This window comes from Temnothorax nylanderi, unplaced genomic scaffold (assembly GCF_030848795.1).
Source record: "Temnothorax nylanderi isolate EJ_2023f unplaced genomic scaffold, tnyl_v1.0 TNYL_tig0060_pilon, whole genome shotgun sequence".
Classification (NCBI taxonomy): domain Eukaryota; kingdom Metazoa; phylum Arthropoda; class Insecta; order Hymenoptera; family Formicidae; genus Temnothorax; species Temnothorax nylanderi.
This window is the reverse complement of record NW_027249122.1, coordinates 42700-63295: the sequence shown is the minus strand read 5'-3', so window position 1 is coordinate 63295 and position 20596 is coordinate 42700. Positions and strand designations below refer to the sequence as shown.

General features: G+C 47.0%; 1 protein-coding gene across 4 annotated transcripts in view; it reads left to right on the top strand.

The window, feature by feature from the left end:
- The window catches only part of Tet (tet methylcytosine dioxygenase-like), a 48911-nt gene that overhangs the window by 9950 nt on the left and 18365 nt on the right, over positions 1–20596 (top strand). For all 4 annotated transcript variants that reach the window (XM_071707636.1, XM_071707634.1, XM_071707633.1 and 1 more), the window contains exon 3: positions 18766–18840. In XM_071707636.1, the coding sequence (XP_071563737.1) occupies positions 18766–18840 (75 nt within the window). The remainder of the gene's footprint in view (positions 1–18765; positions 18841–20596) is intronic.

Below are 20596 nucleotides of genomic sequence, written 5' to 3'. Positions count from 1 at the left end.
TCGACAGATACGATACTAGATGGGAAATCTAAATCTCGTCTGGGTCATTTCAAACACAGTAGATCTTTTAAAATGCTAAAATAGCTACGATAAATAAAAAATCAGCTCTTTATAGTCAATACGTAAATTCGATCACGTGCACAACATAAAGGAGCAATTTGCTAAAAAATCACCGCGATCTGTTTCGATCTGATTAGTAATTCAAGAACGTGCGGCGTATGTGTATATTGTGTATACGCCGCCGCCGCGGCCGGTGACTGTACGAACGTTCGATGTCTCGGGAAGGCGAAGCGCGCAGCAACAACGACTCGTAAAGCGGCCTCGCTTATCGTAGGGCAAGTTCAAGGCTCACCGCGGGTCATAATAATCGCGTATCGAACTTCGTTTCTCGTTCAGAAACAGTCGTTGTTTGCCGGCGACACGCGCGCCGAACCGTACGTCTCGCCCCGGCGACGCCGTCAATACAAGTCCGCCGATAACACTCCGCTATTTATCAATTAGCATTTCGTTGATCGATGCACTTTATAGCTTACCGATAGCGCGCTGTAATCTAATCGGCATTTAAGGCGACCAGGTATTTACGAGACTTCTCACAAATTCCTTATTTCCTGATCAACAACGTGGCGCAATAAGAATGAATTCTGGGTGTTTTCCGAGTTTCGAAATTTCGGGTTTTTTTTTTTCAAGATTTTCTAAGTTACCAAATTCCAGAAGCTCGATCTTTTTCTCCTATCTGCTAGCGTGTCAGATTTCCGGCGGCTATTTTTGGCGACGCCGAAAGTCGCGCGGGGGGGCCCGAAAGAAAAGGGATGATAGATCGCCAAGAGTCGAAGACCGCTGTGTACAGGCGCGCCGTCACAACAACCCCGCACCCCCTAGAACTTAACACCCTCTTTATCCCAAGGGAAGGAACGGCCGGGCCGTCCCCGCTGTCTTTCCTTTCGCCCGCGAGAAAGAACTCTGGTGAGTTCATCGCACACCTGCTGTCGAGAGGCCGTATCCACCCTTCCCCTTGACTGCCGGTCTGATTTTTATCGCCTTCCTCCTTGTTTTGACCCGATTTCTCATAAACACGATGGATCATTGACCCACCGCATCTTTTCGGATCGTCTTCGCACTGTTTTTACTCCCTTTTCTCCGATAGCGGATAAGAACACAAAAAAATAAGTTTTCGCATCCGTATTTCTTACACATATACAGAGTGTGGCGTTTCGTTAAATGTGAACGTACTTTTAGATTTTACGGATTATGCTACGCGTATCATTGCGTTTTGCTGCTCAACGATTTAACTCGATAATTTTCCACACAAACAGACGGAGATCGATACGTGTATACTCCGCAGCTGCGAATTGTCTTTCGCGAAAATCGCGAAGGACGAAAATAAATGCGAGCGGCGGCCACGGTGAAGTGGCGTCTCGGTTCCGGTTTCTCGATAAATCGAAACAACGGAAGCCCGTCAAAGCCGGCGAAAAGGCGGACAGGAGAACGGTCGGGCGACGAGGGGCTGGAAGAGGGGAAAAAGAGAAAGGGGATCTGTTTCGTGCGCGGACGAGGGTTCGGTTACGTTAACTCGCAGCGCGAACTCGGCTCGTCCCGACGAAGCGGCGAGCAGCGGCGAGCAGCGGCGAGCGACGAGTCCCGCGGAGTGCATTACCAATGCTTTTTGCGTTATTCGCTTAAAGCGATAACCGCACGATAACCGGATACAATTCTCGGCTGCTCAGGGTTATCTGACGGCAGGCCAATCAACCCGTTCGCTCCTCGTCACGGCAAAATAATGCGACGGGCTCGTGCCGTCGCTGCACGAGTATTAAAAAAGACCGCACGTTGCGCATCAGTGTTTGATATTTTTCTCGATGTAATGTTTTGGGTCCGCTATCGAAAACAACTTGATTTATCTGGTATAATCTCTCGCAATGAGTCGACTAACGTTTAATCTAGGTCGTTCACAATTTTCGAATTTAATCGAATAATCGATGATAAAACTTTTCCGTTTATTTTACCATTTTAATTTGTGGAATATTTATTTCTCTTCCTCTTCTTTCTTTCTTTGTCTCATTACGCTGTTCCATTTTCTTAGAAAAAATTCTTCCGAGTTTGGTAAATTATTCGTTGTTATCTTCGATGCGGGTATTCACGGCACGATCGAGTTCGTCGACTTGACGATAACGCTCTTGGAACAGAAGGACGAAAGCGAGGCGGAGTTATCGTGTAGGCCGGGTATAAAAACGAGCGTTTTTCGCTCGCGAATTTAAATGAACGAAAAGGCGGGACCGCTTCCGAGTCAGCCCGAGAAAATCGACTCCCGTCGCGGGGTCTGAGAGCGGGAGGAGGAAGGAAGGAAAACGTAGAAAGGAGCGCGGAGGGGTGTGAGGGAGGACCTTGAAGCTACGCAGTTCCCGCTAACGGCAGGAGTGTGTTTCTCGAGTCGATATATCGATCCCCACCCCCACTCGTTGTTTCCTGCCGCGGGAAACAGGACTCGTTCTCTTTCTCCCTCTCCCGCAGGATGAGTCACAGCCTCCCCGCGCGCGCACACACGCAGGCACGCACGTGCGACGGCCGCGCGAGCGCGAGCGCGAGCGTGCGCGCGCCTCGGCGATCTCGAATTCACTATGCGTTTAACGCGGGGGGAGACACGGCCGAAAGATATTTTTTCTTTTTCCCCGAGTTCCGTTCCACTTTTTTGTAATGCTTTTTTTTTTAGTTTTGATCAATAAGCAAATATTTCCTGCGTATCGACGAGAGTGCTGAATGATGATCGTTGTTCAAGTATTGATTTGAAAGTTATCTCATATTGGACTAATGTGCTACACTTGCCAGATAATTCGCATTATTTTGATTAAAGCGTGACATGAAACTTATTTGTCGTCGTCTCTTTTCCGGGGTCTGGTTTTCGCAATTACAACAATTCTTCACGCACACGTGCAAAAGGAGGGGAAGGAAACAGGGACGGGTAGAGGCGTAGGGAGATATAAAGAGTATGGCGAGGGGAAACGTTCTCTTTTTCTTTTCGTCAAATTTTCAGGGCTTACGCGTTTATAGGAAATTCTTTACGTCTTTCCGCATACCACCCCCATCGCTACCGTCTTCTCTCTCCCTCGTTACTGGCCGAAATTTCTACGCACACGCGAAGAAAACGCACGCGGGAAATGTTTGCACACGCACTCGATCGACCCGTTTGCCACGGTGGAGATTCCTTGCTGCACCCCTCTATCCCCAGCTTCCCCAATGTGTCTCACCCTCCGCATCTCTCTTCCACGATAACTCCATCCCCTCTTCGCCTTCGTTCTCTCTCTCTCTCTCTCTCTCTCTCTCTCTCTCTCTCTCTCTCTCTCTCTCTCTCTCTCTCTCTCTCTCTCTCTCTCTCTCTCTCTCTCTCTCTCTCTCTCTCTTTTGCACGCGCGCGCGCGCAGGTGTTGTCTTTCTTCCTTCTTTCTCTCCTCTCACGTTGATACCCCTCTCCGGCTCTCTTTGACGCCGCTAGCATCCCCGCTAAGACTATTTGCCAGGACACAGGGCGAAAATGTAAAGCCAGTTCTACATTATTCAACTACTGGACGGGATTCAATGTAGACTCATTCGCGAACATGACTATTTCAATATTAACTAATTGTAAAATTATACATCATTGTATGAGTCTTAACGTGTCATAATACGATGCAATTCACAGCCGTCGATATATAAAAGGTTCGATACAATCGAGTCGTTGGCAGAACGTTTGTCAGAAATTCTGCTCAACCTTCCGAGAATCGCGCGAAGGGCAGTCATCGTCATCGTGAGTACGTAGTACATTTATTCACGTGCACTTAATGACAAAGGTAGAGTTCCCCGCTGCACACGGTACAATTATTCTTGAAAAATGCAAAATGTTCGCGGTCGCTAGGTTCAAGATTGAGTAGACAACTGAGGAGAGAAAGAGCTTTTGGAAACAAAACTGAAAAAATTGATAACATTTCAGTTTTATTGTATACGAAAAAAATGTGTTTTATTTATCGAATTAAAGGAAAACAATTAGAAGACCTGCCGCACAAAGCGAACCATTTAAACTTGATATAAATTTCCTATTGATATAAATTTCTAACGTTATATGCACACTTCTAATCGTATAGCGAAACACGATGGTAACAAAGTGACATGAGGTCAGAGGTGACGTTTTTATTAATAATAACGAATTAACAGAAGCCTCAGCGCACAGAGATACAAAATTGATGTATCGCTTTTTCAGAAATCATTCTCCAGAGATCAAATCAGTCATACCAATCTACTTTCTAGACGAATTTTCTGGTCCACCTTCTAATTTGAGATTCTTAGCTATCTCATATAACGCTCTTGATTGTCTTGCATCGGAATAAATTTAGCGAACGCTGCACTCGTATCGCACGCGTCGCACGCGTGTTTCTCTATCGATTTCGAACGTGCGCCTAAATATCGGCGCGGTCTCAACTGCGGTCATGGTTTACGGCGGATTACGAGTATTGTGCGAAGCCCCGCGGAGGATATAATCTGGCTAGATTCGCTATATCGATTTTGAGTTGCAGCTCTGTGCATCGGGCGCGTGCGTGCGTGCGTGCATGCATGCGTGCGAGAGCGCGTGTGTGCTCTGAGTCATAGCCCGTGCACGTATAGCGTATGGGTGACGCTGCGTATGCGTGCACGCGCTCCACACGCATACGTCAGATCCTTCGATCTCGTGACGAATCGATTGGAGAAATTAACTTAATGGCTTCCTATTTAGCTACTGAATCAGAAACGGCAGGCACAGGCCTAAATTCAATTTTACCGGCGTATATGATATTTAATATCTGAAAAATTGTTATCAGTCGACGTTCTGGTATATTATAATTAGAATTGCTTTTTTCAATATTCGACAATAAATTGATCATAAAAGAAAGTCCTCGATGTTGTACTGGTGTATTCCTCACCATCGGAGTACCTTGAATTTCAAAGGGAGTCCAAGGTCTGTCTTGGCTTCAGGGTCGGTGCCAGGGAAAGAGAAACTCTCGCTTTCTCTCTCTCTCTCCGCTCTCTCATGTATCGATCCTACCGCTTGCCGGATGTAACGTCTTCGAGGCGTTCGCGATAGCTAAACGCGAACGCAGCAAACTGCCGCCTCCGTTCCTCGTACACTTACGGCGTATATTTCGTTATACGTGATGTATATAAATATTCGATATCGCGAGAAATATATTTGATAAAGAATCTCCGATAAACGACGAAAACGGATAACGAAAATAAACATTCGCCTCTTATCTGTTATCAATCATCGATTGATTATACGGCAGATTGCAGGCGAGTAGTTTTAATTCGCGCGAGCAATAAATAGTATAATTGTTATCCCACCCGTTCTCATTTGAGTGCACGATATACTCGTGCGAGAAAAAACGACCTAATTAAGTAGTTTCGAATAAGCGAAAATAACAAAAAAATCATTAATCGGAGCGAGCTCATCTAAGTATCCGATAATCACGCAAATAAGAAGCAACTGCGAAATGACGATAATGAAAGAGGGACGCACGACGACTTCCACACAACGAGGGTAATCGCCGGAGAAACTCCTCTCGCGCGAACTTACTCCGGCCGGAAGAGCTCCAGCGATCTACCTCGATCTACATCGATCTGCCTCGGGAGTGTAGATATCGTCGCCGGGTACGTTTCGTTTCGGAGCGGTTGGAATCGTACGCGCGATTATAGTAAACGCGAGCGCAGGTAAAAAGCCCTGTACAGCTGTCTGACAGCTGCCGTGGCGGCAGCGGCGCGGCGCGCCACGCCACGTCGCGCCACGCCGCACCACATCAAGCCACGCCACGCCGTCCTACATACATACGTGATGAACCACCCTGTACATGGAGACGTCCGCGCATGCGTCCTGAAAATATTATACGTTTCACCTTGGTGCACGTGCACCGCTTCACCGCCGATGACGAACGTAACAGAATTAGTGGCGCATCATTTCATCCTTTTTCTGGGTTTCCACCCTTCGCCTCTCGGAGGGGAGACGCAGATTCGCTATCGATATTGATTATCCTCCAGCGCGCGCGGACCTACAGATTCCAAGTCCAGTTCGGGAATATTCGTCTCGTACGATTTTCCTTGAATCTTTATTTTGTTTTTTTTCATTTGCTTCTAACGTATTTCTCAGCTATAGAAATAATACATCGCGGTTTTTGAAATTTTTTGCAACACATTTTAATGTTCAACGATCAGATTAGATCGTACCGAGCTAGAGAGGCTCTTTCAATCATTTGGAGAGTATCATATCGCTCGAAACTCGGCAAGTGTAGGATCGTCGTGCGCGGTGCGTAATCGCTATACGACAGTCAATCGTTCGGTCAATTAAGAACACCGATTTGAAAGCTCTTCCATTTTCGCGCGACCAATTCCGAGCGTGTGCGCGTCGACGATCGTCGGTTCCTCCTGCCTCGCCGCGCGCCGCCGCGCCGCGCCGCGCCGTCCCTGCCGGTGGAGAGCTCGTTTCAATTCGACCGTATTGCTTCCCATCGATTTAACTTCAAAGTCCCCGCGCGAAGCCGACGCCGGGTAAAAATGTCTCCGTATGCGTTCCGTGATGACGCGGACAAATCATGGACATACATGGGCTCTCGCTCCAATATCTTCTGGCCGGCAATGAGTTCTCGCGCGACATTTGCACATCAGCGAACTCCTCAGATCCGCGTTGTGCATCGCGTGCACAGATAAACCCGATGTATCGGCCTTCCGAAATGTTTTCCCGTCCGAACGCGCCCTTCCTATTCGCCCTTTCCGTTTTTCTCCATCGCGGAGAAAAAAGAACAGAACGGTGTCGCTGAAAGAAGGAGAACGGGAACGATATCTCTCGAGTTGACTCCGGATCGAGCGAGACAACGCCACGGGAATTATGTCGACAATGCTGCTGATTGCCGGTTCATTATGACGTCATAGAATCTAGCTGGTACGGTATGTACCTACTGCTAACCTACCGCTGCCGATCAAGGATAATCGCTCTTAAGGCGCGTACAGGTCTCTTCAAAGTGCGAGAGTACGAAGGAAATGCTCGCGCCGCGCACGTTCGCGTGGATAATCAGCGGCGAGAGCGCGTGCGAGATGACAATTGTCAATTTTGGAGATCTCGCGCGATCTTGCGATCGCGAATTCTGGGAGATAAATTCGGCGGAGGGTGAGGGGGGCCTCCGCGTCTCGCCGCGGTTTCTCCGACGACTCTCTCGATCGTCATGCAAATGCGGATGCTCAGCGTGTAAACATAAATCACGGCGGCTGGGGACGCGCGATCGATTAACGGTTGCGAAAGGGTGGAGGCGACCGACGGGCGCGGGGCGAGGGTGAGATAGGGAGACGCCATAATTCTCTTTCTCTCTTACGCGCGAGCGCTGACCCGATTTTCATCCGCCGATTAAAATTAATGGCCGTTTGTAATTGGGATTAGCCGTGGCGCGCGGACGCGGACGGTCCGCGGGGCGCGCGTGATCGGCGAATTGAAATCGGAATCGGCGGTGTCGAGCGACAGCTTGCGAGCATTTATTTCTCGCCGGCGCTACGCGCCGAGGGTGCAAGGGGTGCGCGTTCTTCGCTCATCGATCTTCCGGGATGGTCTTTTGTTCGCATTAATGGATGCCATGTGGCGCCATTAGGCGCGCTAATCTCGCCTCATAAATGGCAGTCGTGACAAAATCATATCTAAGTCATCGGGCAATCGGCGCGAGGAGAGACGTCAGGTTCGATCGCGGAATCTGCGTTTGATCGGTTCAATCGCGCCTTCCGCCGCGCCGCCGCCGCCGCCGCAGCGTCCGAGTATACGTATTTTCAGAGTTTCGAGATTAGACATCTCGGGAAGAGTAATCCTCCGGGCGCGTAATCGATCCGAACGATTTGCCCTTCTTCGTCTCCTTCGGCTCCATCAGCGAGCCTAGAAACTAGATCCGCACAGCTGCCGCGTCGCACAGGCAGCCGAAACCGGAAGCCGCCGGCCATCTTGTTTGTACAGTAGCTATGGTTACCATGGGAGATCCTGCGAGCAAGAATTCGGTGTATGTACGTACATACATACATACATACACACATACATACATACATACATACATACATACATACGTGCACGTCGATCCGTCACGGATCTTTTTGTTCGCTTTCGATGCACCGCGTATTCTCATTGGCGCGAGGCTGGTTTTAGATTTCTGGAATTTATGAGTCCAATCGCGTCGTGTGTGCAGAGATCAAGGGGGGAAGGGCTTTTCCTCTCCTTCCTTCGGTCCAGGACCCTTTTCGACGGGAAAACTGGCAGATGGTGACTCTTTCTATTGCATTTAATCGGCTTATCTCGCTGGTCCACCTTGAAAGACATAATCGCGCGTTCGTTTCTCATTCGTGGTTGCGAAGAAACGTTGAAGAGACAATGACGTGCATTCGAGCCGATACCTACCTGACGTACGATCCTCAGATTATTGATTATGAATAAGGCGTTGTGTCGGTTTTCTGTGTTTAGACGTTAAATATTTATAAATTATTGTGCACGTACTTTTCAATTATTTTTTGTGTTATAAAATAGTAGAAGTCTACGAATTATTATTCATTTTATAATGAAGCAAAGGACGTTCACCGATGCTAGCGAAAGACACAGGATTAGGGTTTAGAGAGACATTAGTTTCAATGATTCGTAATAATCTAGATCTGTGAAAGTCTGTACTAGTTAGACAGAAAGAGAAAGAGGGTCGATCGCCCGTCGTTAAGCGCCCGAATTGTTGTCACCGAAATAAACATCCGGACACATCTGCGCGCGCATTTTTCACAGCCGCCGTAAAAGGAAATGAATTTCCTCCGCACGTGGTCCCTGTTTCATTTCGATTCACGCAGCTTCCAAAAGAGCCCAGACATCTGTCCAAGTTAGGAACAGTTGCCAGATTTTCTCTTTCTCTCGGATTCGATGAAGAAATCGATTTCGATAAATCCGGTAAAGATAAGGAAAAATTTTAAAAATACATAATCTTTTTGGAGTTCCAAAAGCGATCCGAGCATAAGTAGATAAGATTTTTTAATCTTTTTTCCACATTAAGGTATTTACATTAATATTTACATAATGTATTTACACATTATATTTCAGATAGTTAAGATAGGAAACTTTTTTTATGATACATATCGGAGTGATAAAAATTTCAAAAGTTTGAATGATTTTGATAGCGCGAGGGGGAATTACCAAAAAAAAAAAAAAAAAAAAAAAAAAGTTCTCGGAGGGGGACTAACGGCGCTCCCGTAAGCAAGTAACAAGATGCGTCTGATGTGTTTAACATGACAAAGAGGATAGACGCGCTTGATGCGCGTCACAGCATCGGTTCGCCCTAGAATCGCGGTAGCGACAAAAACCCAGGTATATATGTGCCGGCTGATCGATACGGTGGCCTGCGAGAGCGAGAGAGAAAGAAAGAGAAAGAAGAGAGAGAGCTCCGAAATATAATAATTGTAGACAGCTGTGAGCTGGGAGAGGATCGGTTGCTTTTGACATCCGTGCTAAATTGAACACAGCCCTTCTATTCATTTAAGATCCGGGTAATTCGTCCGTGCGCTTAATTTTTGTTTCTCTGCGCGCAAAATTTTGCGTATTTTATCGCACGAGGGATAAAATAATGACGCGAGCGGCACGTCATCCTCGAAAATATGTGCGTCGAATTTCTCAGAAGATTCCGTAGAAGGATAATAAATTACAAGGATACCTAGAATATCGCGAGTATGAGATCGAGAAGTACTATTAAAGGGAGCCGGGGCCGGCGCGGGCGCGGCGAAGCAGAGCTCGCAGCGGCAGAAGATAGCGACCGGGCACCGCGGCTATTATCATACGGACACGTATGTAATGTATGTCTGTAGGTTAATGCAATTCGCTCAGATCTCATTGCGAGAATAGTGCGGCAGGGAATTGATTGATTGGCTCTTTCGTTTCAGCGCAACGAGTATACATAGTCGCGGTCTGTCGCCCGCGAAAATAGTGATACCTTGACCGTGAAAATGGAGTCAGCGTTTTATCGGCTTCTTCACAGTCGCAAGTTTTTCTCGCTTTTCTTCTAGGAGCCGTGAGCACCCAGGTAGTCCAACGCGTTCGGGTCATCGACCTTATTTCTGTCCCTTTACGATCTTTATGTCGAAAGTAAACTCTAATGGCATATAATGGCCTCCTTTATGAAATCTAGCACTGCCGCCCGTTTTCTTCGCTGTAACTATATAATAATAATTATTATCGTTGTATCTCGTTTTATTACCGCAGTGTGAACGTACTGGAACGATCAGATTTTACTAGAAGAAAGAAACCAATCTTTTTAACGGTTAATTTCAATCCGTATTGTTATGCTAAGGATATAAAATCGTAAAAATTTAAATCGCAAGAAGCGTTGCGATTGGCCGTTGATAAATGGAAAAAAAGCAGCGGCCGACGAGACAATGGCGGAATATTTTCATAGCGATTCGTGTTGCGGTGCGCGCGGCGCGGCACGTCGGCAGCTACATCAACATGACCGGTTTCCATTGGGCGTTTTAACATCTGCCGCTTCGAATCTTTCGGCTGTGTGCGTGCGTACGCGTACATATATATGCATGCGTGCGTGCGTGCGTGCATCTGTACGTGCGTGCGTGTCCTGCCACGCAACGTCGCGCGCCGTTTTCCCACTGAAAACGGCGATCGACACGCATGCAGATATGGACGGTATGCTACTGTACGTACTGTACGCCGGTCGATCCCAATTCCCGCCCTTGGGAGCGAGACAGCGATCGCCAGTCGATTCCGTCGGTTTTCGCAGAAAAACCGGGAGAAGAGGACAGCGACGGCGCGATGAGAACACCCTGCGTGGAATAGGGGGGTAAAGCGATGAATCATCGTATCCGTCTAGAAGGCAGGCTGTCTCTTTCCAGGCCGGAGAAGCGAAAAACAAACTGTTCACGACGCTGATCGAGCATTACGGTGCTTTCCGGCTGATACGTTGCTTGGCAGCAACAGCAGCAGCAGGAGCAACAGCAGCGGTAGTTAGCCGACGTCTGCTTGCGCGCGGAGTTATGAACGAATTCTTGAGGTGGCGAGCGCCCATTCGACGGGCAGCCTAACAATTTTAATTAAAGACGGAAGGCACGCCGCGCCGGAATCGGGGCCGCCGCCGCGTACCGTCCTCCGATTAATCGTTGGAAATTTCTCATTTGGCGCCGCGCGTCGATCTAACCGAAGCGTTGTTGCTCGGAAAGATTAATCGTTATTTCGTCACGCAGGAAGAGAAATCTCTTCTTTTCGTCATCTCGAGAGAGATGGAATCCAAATTTGGACCTTTTATCGCTCCGACTGTTTATTTAGGACATTCTTCCGTCCCCGCCGTGCTCGAAAGAGAAAATTAATAAAATGCATGGAATATAAATAATTCATGATTCGATCATGCCTGCAATAAAAAACGATTTTTTTCTATATTGTCGAGTAAAGTCGACACTTTCCGTGATTCCGGGCCTCCGAAAGAGGAAAGTGACGGACGGTCACTCTCTTCTCGCCGTCACTCTCCGTCGGCCAATTTGGCGCACTCTTTTTCGTCCCGTCCGTGTCTGCGAGACGGGAGAGCGAGAGAGGGAGAGACACGACCTGACTACGTGCGTACTACGCAACGATATAAATTGAATAGGTAGAGACGAACATGGCCGCTCGCTCGTTTGCTCGCACACTCGCTCGATGGATAGAAAAATCCTGGGAACGAGACCCCTGTACAAGAGAGGCTCGGAACGAGTCAATGAAAATAAAAAGGATGTCAGATTGTCGCGGCGTCGGAAGTTACGGATTAAGTTAGGAAGTAGACAGTTAATGTCGCTTCGGAGAGAGAGATACGAAGATAGATAGAGAGAAAAAGAGAGATACATATCTGTTATACACATATATGTCACACAATTCTGCGCCGATTGTCGTCATTATTTTCGTTAAGGCTCGGAGAAACAGCGTTTTATTTAAAAAAAAAAAGGACACGTGATCTTTACTATCAATTCGGGTTTTTGCAAATTAAATCCTTTCATGTGAAGAGATTTAAGAAAGGACCACTCGAAGATGCGTTGAGATTTAAGCGGCAACTTTAATCGCGAAAGAATCGAATCAAGTACGAGACTGGATTCTGCGAGTGCAGAAAGGAATTTCGTCCTTGTTGCTTGTAGGAATAAAACAGATCAGGTAATCTCAAGTAGTCCGGGATTTACCTCGACCTTGGCAAGTAACGTAACCACCCTACTTATACCTACACTTCGTGTAGTCGCACACTTTGAGGAGGGTTACAACTTACAACCGGGTCGGTTGATTTGCGTTTGAACGCGAGGACACCTCGCTTTCTCATCCTCTCCGTCATGCCACGTAGAATCGCTCGATTTAACCGGTCCGTGTACGACCAAGTTGATGACGCGCTGAGTCGGCTGTGCCTCTGATTGGTAGACGGCACAGCCGGCAAGGACGCCAAACATTCGAGTATTTTTGCTGTAGCGTTTATTATATTTTACAAATTTTCGATATTAGAACTGAAAAATGCAAATGTATATAACGTGGATAATTTTGCGAGGTAAATTTCTCGACTGAAGATTTCCTTGAAGATTCCCTGCATTTGTGCAAATTGCCTTTTCATTAAACATAAGAAACACGGTCGATTAAACGAGCCGGCTGTCCACGCGATCACCCTTACCGGGAGGAGGAAAGTACTTGGCAGGGCCGACACCCTCGAGTCCAGGGGATGCTAATGCGAAGAACTGACCTAGCTATCCTCGCTGCCCCGTGTGGCGAAGGTGGCGGGTGGCGGGTGGCGGGTGGCGACTGCTGTTAAGTAAAATACGACGTGGGGGCGTCCTTGACTCGACAAACGCCTCTCCGCGCGGGTTCTGTATTAAGATATCAAATGGCCAAATCCGAGGGTTTCCCCTACTCCCGCTCGCCGAGACGTCATGTGCCTCGACATGGAACTACCCTTTTCTGGTGGTAATGTATCGCTTGCCCTGCTCTCGCAGTCTCTGGAGGAGCCGGGCAACGGGGGTGGCTTTCGGGATCATGAATGAAATCCCTCCTGGTGGCCCTACCCTGGGGTGTCCGACCCTCCGTACCTATTCCCCTGTCCTACTCCTGGGCAGGAGTAACAACACCCTTATGTTCAAAACAATAACATGACCACGTGCGATGGCCACGTGGTGATCCCTCCAAGATTTTGGCACGAAAGGGCAACCGCGGTCTACTCGTCGAGTGTCGAACAGAATTTACCCGCGTTTGCAGTAAATCTGAAGAAAATTAATCCGCTTGTTGTGATTTCCTTCGTCGTAAACGGAAAGAGTATTCAATTTCTTCGGAATATACAGATATTCTTCCGATGCGTTATTTTTTTTACATTGTAAAAGCTAAAAGATCGATATTACTATACACTACGTAATCTGCGGATTCTTGGAGAATGATGACTGCTTATGCTTAAACTTGATAAAAATAATAATTTATACAATCGTTCAACATCAGTAACGAATATTTTGACAAGTAGAAAAATTGCGCGGGGCATCGCGATAATAGCTGTCCTCGTTAAAAATAGCACCTGATGCAGAAGAAGTATTAAGTATTCCCCTCCTGCTTTAAAAGCACGTTACTTCCATTACTTACACCTGCCGGCCAAGTCAGCACGCAGTTCCGCCCTTTCCACGCAATCCTCGCGCGGTGAAAATCGTACACAGCCGTCGCCGTCGTGTTGACGCCGACAAATTTTACTTACCTACTTTTTCTCCAGGACATGAAAATTATTCACCGTGAAAAATATGACTTCTCGATAAGCGTGAATTTTTCTTCAGCGGATTTTCAATGAAAGTTTGCTGGGTTTTTTCTCTTTTCTCAAAATAATTAACCTTTAGATTTACATGTCTTCTTAAAATCTTTACTTATTCATATAAGTTTAATTTTATCTAAACGCTGAGCTCGATTTGAATTGAACGAGGGACGGTATTCGACGGAAAGACGACGTCGCGTCGCGCCGGTTTGCATGCGGAGCCGCCCTTGTGCCGTGGGCCGCAGGATTGTATGGAAGCCAGCTGCGAGTCGGCGAAGCGCGACGGACTGAGGCCGCGTGTACTCGGAAACGTTGTAAAAATAATTATTAAAGCCGTTACCACGCCGTACTACTTGTTCGTCCGTCTAACACGTGTACCGGCGACGCCACGGCCGGCGCGGCGGTCCAAGGTTCGTTGTGTGCACCTCCGGAAGTCGCGACCGCGCCGGTACGTCTCATCGATATAATGAAACCATGTTCATTAATCGGGCCATTTCGAAAGCGGTCAAAAAGCGTTCGTTTCGTTGTAAGAAGAGCAGATTGCGAGGGAAAAAATATACAAATACAACGAAGAAGCATGAGCAAAAGTTAAGATTGCTCTGTCGTGGCCGATATAATCGTTATTGCGAATTCTTTTGCCATTACGCGTCCCATTCGAAGTTGGTGGAAGAAATCGTCGTATTCGAGCCGTTCTGTGTGGCGATTATTTCGTTAGACGATTTAGAGACGAGAAATAATCCCGCGGTTTTCTCGTCGGCGTTAATTACGGTCGATTTTCCACCACGAGCGTCATTTATTCGCGGAAACCTCAACGCACCGTCGCTTTTTGCGCCGCACGCTCGACAACCTGTCCTTCCTTCCGACGTATCTACCATTTTTAACTGCCGCACTTCTAATGGGTGCAACGGTTTTTTCGTCCGTCCCGTCGCCGGCCATCTGTCGCGCGGTGAAAATGGTTTGATGAAATTAAAGTCAGCTGATCGAAAAACCAGCGTGGTCTAAAATATCGGCGTGGCCTTCCAGCTACGCTGAGGAGCGGTCGAACACCCGGTCCTGAGTCTAACTTTTCGTAATCGCCAAACGCGATCCTTTCAATGTCCGATAAGACGTCGGAGACACGTCACACAGACGTTTTTCAATGCGACGCTGAAAGTTACCGGGAATAGAAAGGACTTCCCTCCGGATGACAAGCGCAAAAATTTTTTGCGAACGCGGTCCCCGCGTTGCGTTTAACAATTTTATCGGGCTCTCCGCCGCGTGCGTGTGACACGCGCGCAATGGATACGTGGTACAAAAAGAACGGGAAAATGGACTACCAGGATGCCAAAGTGACGGCGGATGCCTTTATTGACCAAGCAAAGGACACACACGAGACATGGAAATCGGAAATTTTTCGTCGCTGCTTCTCCATACGTTTTTCCGTGATGTCCGAAAACGCGATTCTCCAATGACGACGTCGCCATCAAACCATCGTTGGATAAAGTACTAGAAACTGAGGAAATATATAAACACTCTCATCCTCGAAATTGACAAATGTCTCAATAATTTTTATTACGCTTCTGACTTTGTAATCGATGGCGCCCATAAATTTCGAACATTATACAGTGTCCTACAATAGGATCGCGTGCGACATCGACGCCATTTTAAGTCGCGCTGTCACGAGCACGAGGAAGAAAGTTAATCCTTATAAGACTATACCAATAAAATATTTCTACGATCGCGTGAATGAACGTTGCGCGAGTATATGACACTTTCGATCGGGGTGATACATCTTCGTCCCGTAAAAAGGAGCCAGGCACTGTAAGGCCTCTACCCGTCTAGCTCGGCAATTAGAAGCACGCGTTTCGACCGGCAGCTGCCAGAGCGCGGCGATTTGACGATAAGGTAATTAAAATATTTCGTAAACACGTTTCCTCGTACTGGCAGATGCGCAGCTCCCGATAAGAGAAAACGTACGCTACCGCGCGTCGTCGTATCGTATTGTCCTTCTGCGCCATCGAATTTCCGTACGCCATGGACATTTGGGAGAAAGAGGGGGTAGGGGGGAGCAGGGAAGGTATCACAGAATTGTTGCTCCTACTTCCGGTCATTATTACGTTAAATTACCGCAAATTGAGATTCTCGTGATTTTGAGAAGATGCGCGCGTAGCAGATGTGTGCCCCGCGCTGAGAAGCCGGGGCCGGGCGTTCAACGTTTTTCTCCGGGAGCGAATGCTTGATGTGTCGTCGAAACTTAAATAAATATAAGCACCGGCTGCCACCAGGCTGCCTTCTTGCCTTCTCGATGCAGCGTAACTTTACAGGGCTATAATATTTACATTGCGAGCCACGGAGGTGGTTCGAAACGCGCTCCTGTTAACAACGCGTGAGTTAGCGGGATAAGTGAAAAAGTATAGGGATCAGAGCTTATAAATCGACTTTTCCTACCAGTTTCTCTGCACGCGCGTAATTTCGCACGTGGAAACGCGGAAGATAACGAAACCGAAAGAAAGGCGAGCTAGAGACGCCGGCGAATTGATCGAACGAGGAAGAGAAAGAGGGAAGAGATTTCTTGGCTTCGACGATTAATTACGCCCTCATTCCCGCCCTCTCAACGATGCATCGTCGATATTGACATTTGCCTTGCCTCCCTTTCACCCTGCCTTGTCCGCCTCTCTCTTTCTCACTCTCTTCCTTTCTCCGCTTTTCCTGCCGCGCGGGAGAAAGCTGCGCGGGCGGGAGAAAAGGCCCCGGGAGGGAACACAGATATATACACATAGATTTTCTTCGCTCGCAGAGGCAGAAAGGGGTGGAATCGCGCGCGGAGGGCCTCCGCCGCCCCTGCCTTTCGAGCGTGTGCTTATCGGATGCACCGGAGCATTTTTTCCTCGTTGCCTTGCGAAGAGGCAGGTAGGTTGGTAGGTAAGGCAGTCAGGTTGCTAGGAATGCGCATACAAGGGAATTAGACCATAATCGCCCACGCGCGTGTGTACGTGCGTGTGCCCCGCGAAGGGGGACGTATTCCGCGTCTGTCTTTGGACCTCGATGTTCACTCGTCGCTCTCGCACCCTCACCGTCGCCCTCGCCCTCGCCCTCGCTCTCGCTCTCGCCCTCGCACACCAATCTTGACCTCATCACATGGCAGATTACACAGTAAAAAATTTTGTGTCAACGGAAGTCCACTCTCAATTTTGTGTTAAAATAACTCATACGTCGTGTTATTTTTGACATTTAGAAATGTTATAAATGTCGATATAACATTTCTAAATGTCAAAACTAACACGATGAATGAGTTATTTTAACACAAAATTGAGAGTGGACTTCCATTGACACAAAATTTTTTACTGTGTACGCCCTGGCCCTTTGAGTGCGGAAAAGTCGTCAGATATTAATAAACTGTTTTCATTTGCTCTCCGCAAAATGGCAGTGTATATAATTATGCAATGATTAGAACTGTATATTCGATAAAAATGTCAGAAAGAAAGTAATGGCATTAACCACGGCTCTAATCTAGAGATTAATCAATCGCGGTCGAGAGTTCAAAAACCTCCGCGGGAAGAATGCAATATTTTTTAATTTAATATAAACTTGATTAGCTTTATTAGAATAAACTACGAACAAGCGTTTATCTCGTAGGGGAAAGTTTCCGCGGCTTCCTCGCTAATTAAAAATATGTCAGACACCGAATTCATAAGTTAATCGATCGTTCGATGCCCGAACTGAATGTTAAAAAGTTTTTTATGGTCCATCGACTATTATTTAATGTTTTTTTTAGTCTATCAGCACTTTCCTAATTTTGCTACCTATTTTAATTACTCGCTAGTTTAAAACATCGTATACTATTTTCTAAAATTCTAAATCATAGTTTCACAAATAATAATTTATTCTGCAAAGACGTTTCTTAAAAATAAACTTGCACGATTTTTATTTTTAACGTTTAGAAGGCTGTTAACTAATCACCTAATTGTGCAATTAATATTCATGATTCATTTTTTTATAATTGTTTTTCTCACATACGTCGATAAAGATGACAAGACTATTTCTACAAGCTCTTCCATCCACGGTTACCGTATGTTTTCTCGGAGAATACATCATAGGTCGGTAAGCACAGACTTTCTGTAGATAATGCAGTTTTCTGCATATATTTTACGCAACAAATGAAACATTTCTATTATTGCTGAAGAGGCTTGTTGAGCAATAATGTCTTACGAAATTGATTTCTATTGCAGCATCTAAATATTACACATATTTCCATTAAGCGGTCAACGGTCACGTTTGTCGGTCACAATTTTAGCCACTTGTCGGCCATATAATTTTTAGAAAAGATTTTACGGATAAAGCAGTACGTTACCGACGCGCAACGAAAATGTCCCCTGTATATCTCTCTTCCGAAAGCTTCTCAGTGAACACAATGTCCCAAATCGGGGACATAAGACGTCTTAAAGACGTCATATAATAAGATGTGGGACATGCGTCTGGGTTCGCATTTCCCCCGTGTAATAACATTGCGCACAATAATCGCAAAAAATATAACGATAACGAAGCGTCACGTTTTTATCGTCACCAACGTGACATACACAACACATGATTGATGCGATAAATTAAATTTCTCACAGGGGCATTATCTGCGGGAAGCATAATTTATTAATATAAATAATCGATGCCGAAAAGGATGAATAAAATCGAGTCAACGAAAACAACGCCAGATAAGTTGGCAAATTAGAGGTCTACGCGACTGCTAATTCAGATGGGAGGTATATCTCTCTATACTCTAGAATAGTTTGAAACACTTTATATACACACCGCGCGTCCAGAATCTAATCTAACACGCTCCGGCCATGGAAGTTATACTTTTATTACCGGTTCTATTGAACTTAACGAGGTCAATTGAGGCGATACGGTTGCCTTGATTTTACGATAGCCGAACGCGATGCGGCGATAAACGGCGATCCCGCCGACCGTAAATTATAATCCGCCCGCGCGTTTAACCAGCTCCCTTTTTCGTTTTCAGCACCTGTACCACCTGCAGACCGGCGAAGGGGCGTTCCGAGAACGCGGGAGGGGACGAGGCAAGGGCGCCACGAGGGTGAGTAATGCGTCTCGATTTAACTCGACTTTCCATCATAATTCAATTCCTAACTTGACAATATAAATGGCACGTGTCGCGACTGATAGCTATAGATTTCTCTCTCAACTTTAAAAGCCCTCCCTATCTAAGCGGGGGTATTATCGTCAAGTCGGCTTATTCTCGGACATCGTCTCCCGAACGTGAGGAGGATTCTGTTCGATAAATTGCGGATAATTGCGCGAATTGTCGCTGTCAGAAATACCAGCGAAAGTGATCGTCCGTCGTGCGGCGGGGTACGCCGGAAATCGATGGTCGGCGATCCATATTCGCGCTTCTTAATTGCCGGAGACGCCGCCGCCGCCGCCGCCGCGCCGTAACGCGTTTTAGCCCTGCCTCGCTTGACGCGGGCCGGCTATCTCTCGGTACCGGCTGTACGGAGTTTCAGAACTGATATTAAGCAAGGTGGTATTGATCGACGCACGTTGCGCCTGTCCGCGTTACTGCACCGCCATGTTTAAAATCCGCTTGTGCCTTAAGCCGCCGCGCGGACTTGAGCACGCATGCGGGGCGAGGAATTTTATTCAGCCGTCGCGGTCGTGCGGCATTTAATTTTCATTTTCGGAGACGAGAATGTCGAACTGCAACTCGCAGATCGTTCTACATTGCCGAGCTGAACTTCGAGATACCGCCGTGAAACGGTCCGAGTCGAGTTTCCTCATTTCGATTGTGCTCGAACCGAGAACGAACGAATAATGTTTTTTTATTGTCTTGTTTCTTTTTCGAATTATCGTTATTCACCGGGCAGTTCCTAGCAGCGCGAGGAAATCGGCCCAGCGACCCACGGGGCCTTTTCTTATCTAATCTGTCAACACGTGGATAAGATAGCACCGCAACATTCCTGCATTTAACCGCCCTGGTAAAATAAGATTTCACTTGTGTATTTGCTAATAAACGCGCCTCTCAGTCTTCTTTTCCTCCTGTAAACGCGTGTTTCTTGTGTTTTTCACTTTGCGGATCTGCCTTGAATGAAACATCGCGTTGCAAGTTGCAATGGGACAGCAGTATACATAGATACATACATACACGTACGGAGGTATAGTATATTTGAAAATGGGAAGAAAGGGGGTATATATACATAAACGCGATGGCGTACTGTATAACACGATAATAAGACTCTTGGAGGAAGACTCTTGGCGGGGAAAGATCGGCGAGCTAAGGAAGGCTTAAGGGTAGATCCGTGAGGCGGCCTTTCGAGGACTCGTTTATTAACGTCCCTGCAACTTGTTGCTGAGCGCGTTGCCATGCCGGCCCTTTTGACCTCTTTCAGGGCGTCTCTATCCGCGTCGGCCCTCTTAACGACGCCTTCGGAGGGACGGAGGGTTCTTCGGTCGGATCGATTATCTCTTAGCGATTGAAACCGATTGAAACATCTGTTTTCTTCCTGGATTACGTAAAGGGTATCGTTCGGTGCCCTTACCAGATAATCTGTGTTTTTTTTAACACCCCTAAATCAGCCTTGAATCATTCGACTTTGACCGTTCTAAATTTCAAATCTGAATGAACGACTCAGTTGGCCGTCTTACGAGATCGACTCCAGAAAATAGTACGTTATTAACCGGGCATTCGACTCCGTTTAACGTCCTCGCCAGGGCGCGCGAACGCTTTTCGTTCCTTCCGATACATTAAACATTTCTCTTGACGGCGGCAGGTATTTTCTCGCCCCACCACCAAGCCGCGTTTTACCCCCTCTGTCGCGTCAGCCACCTCCAGTTAC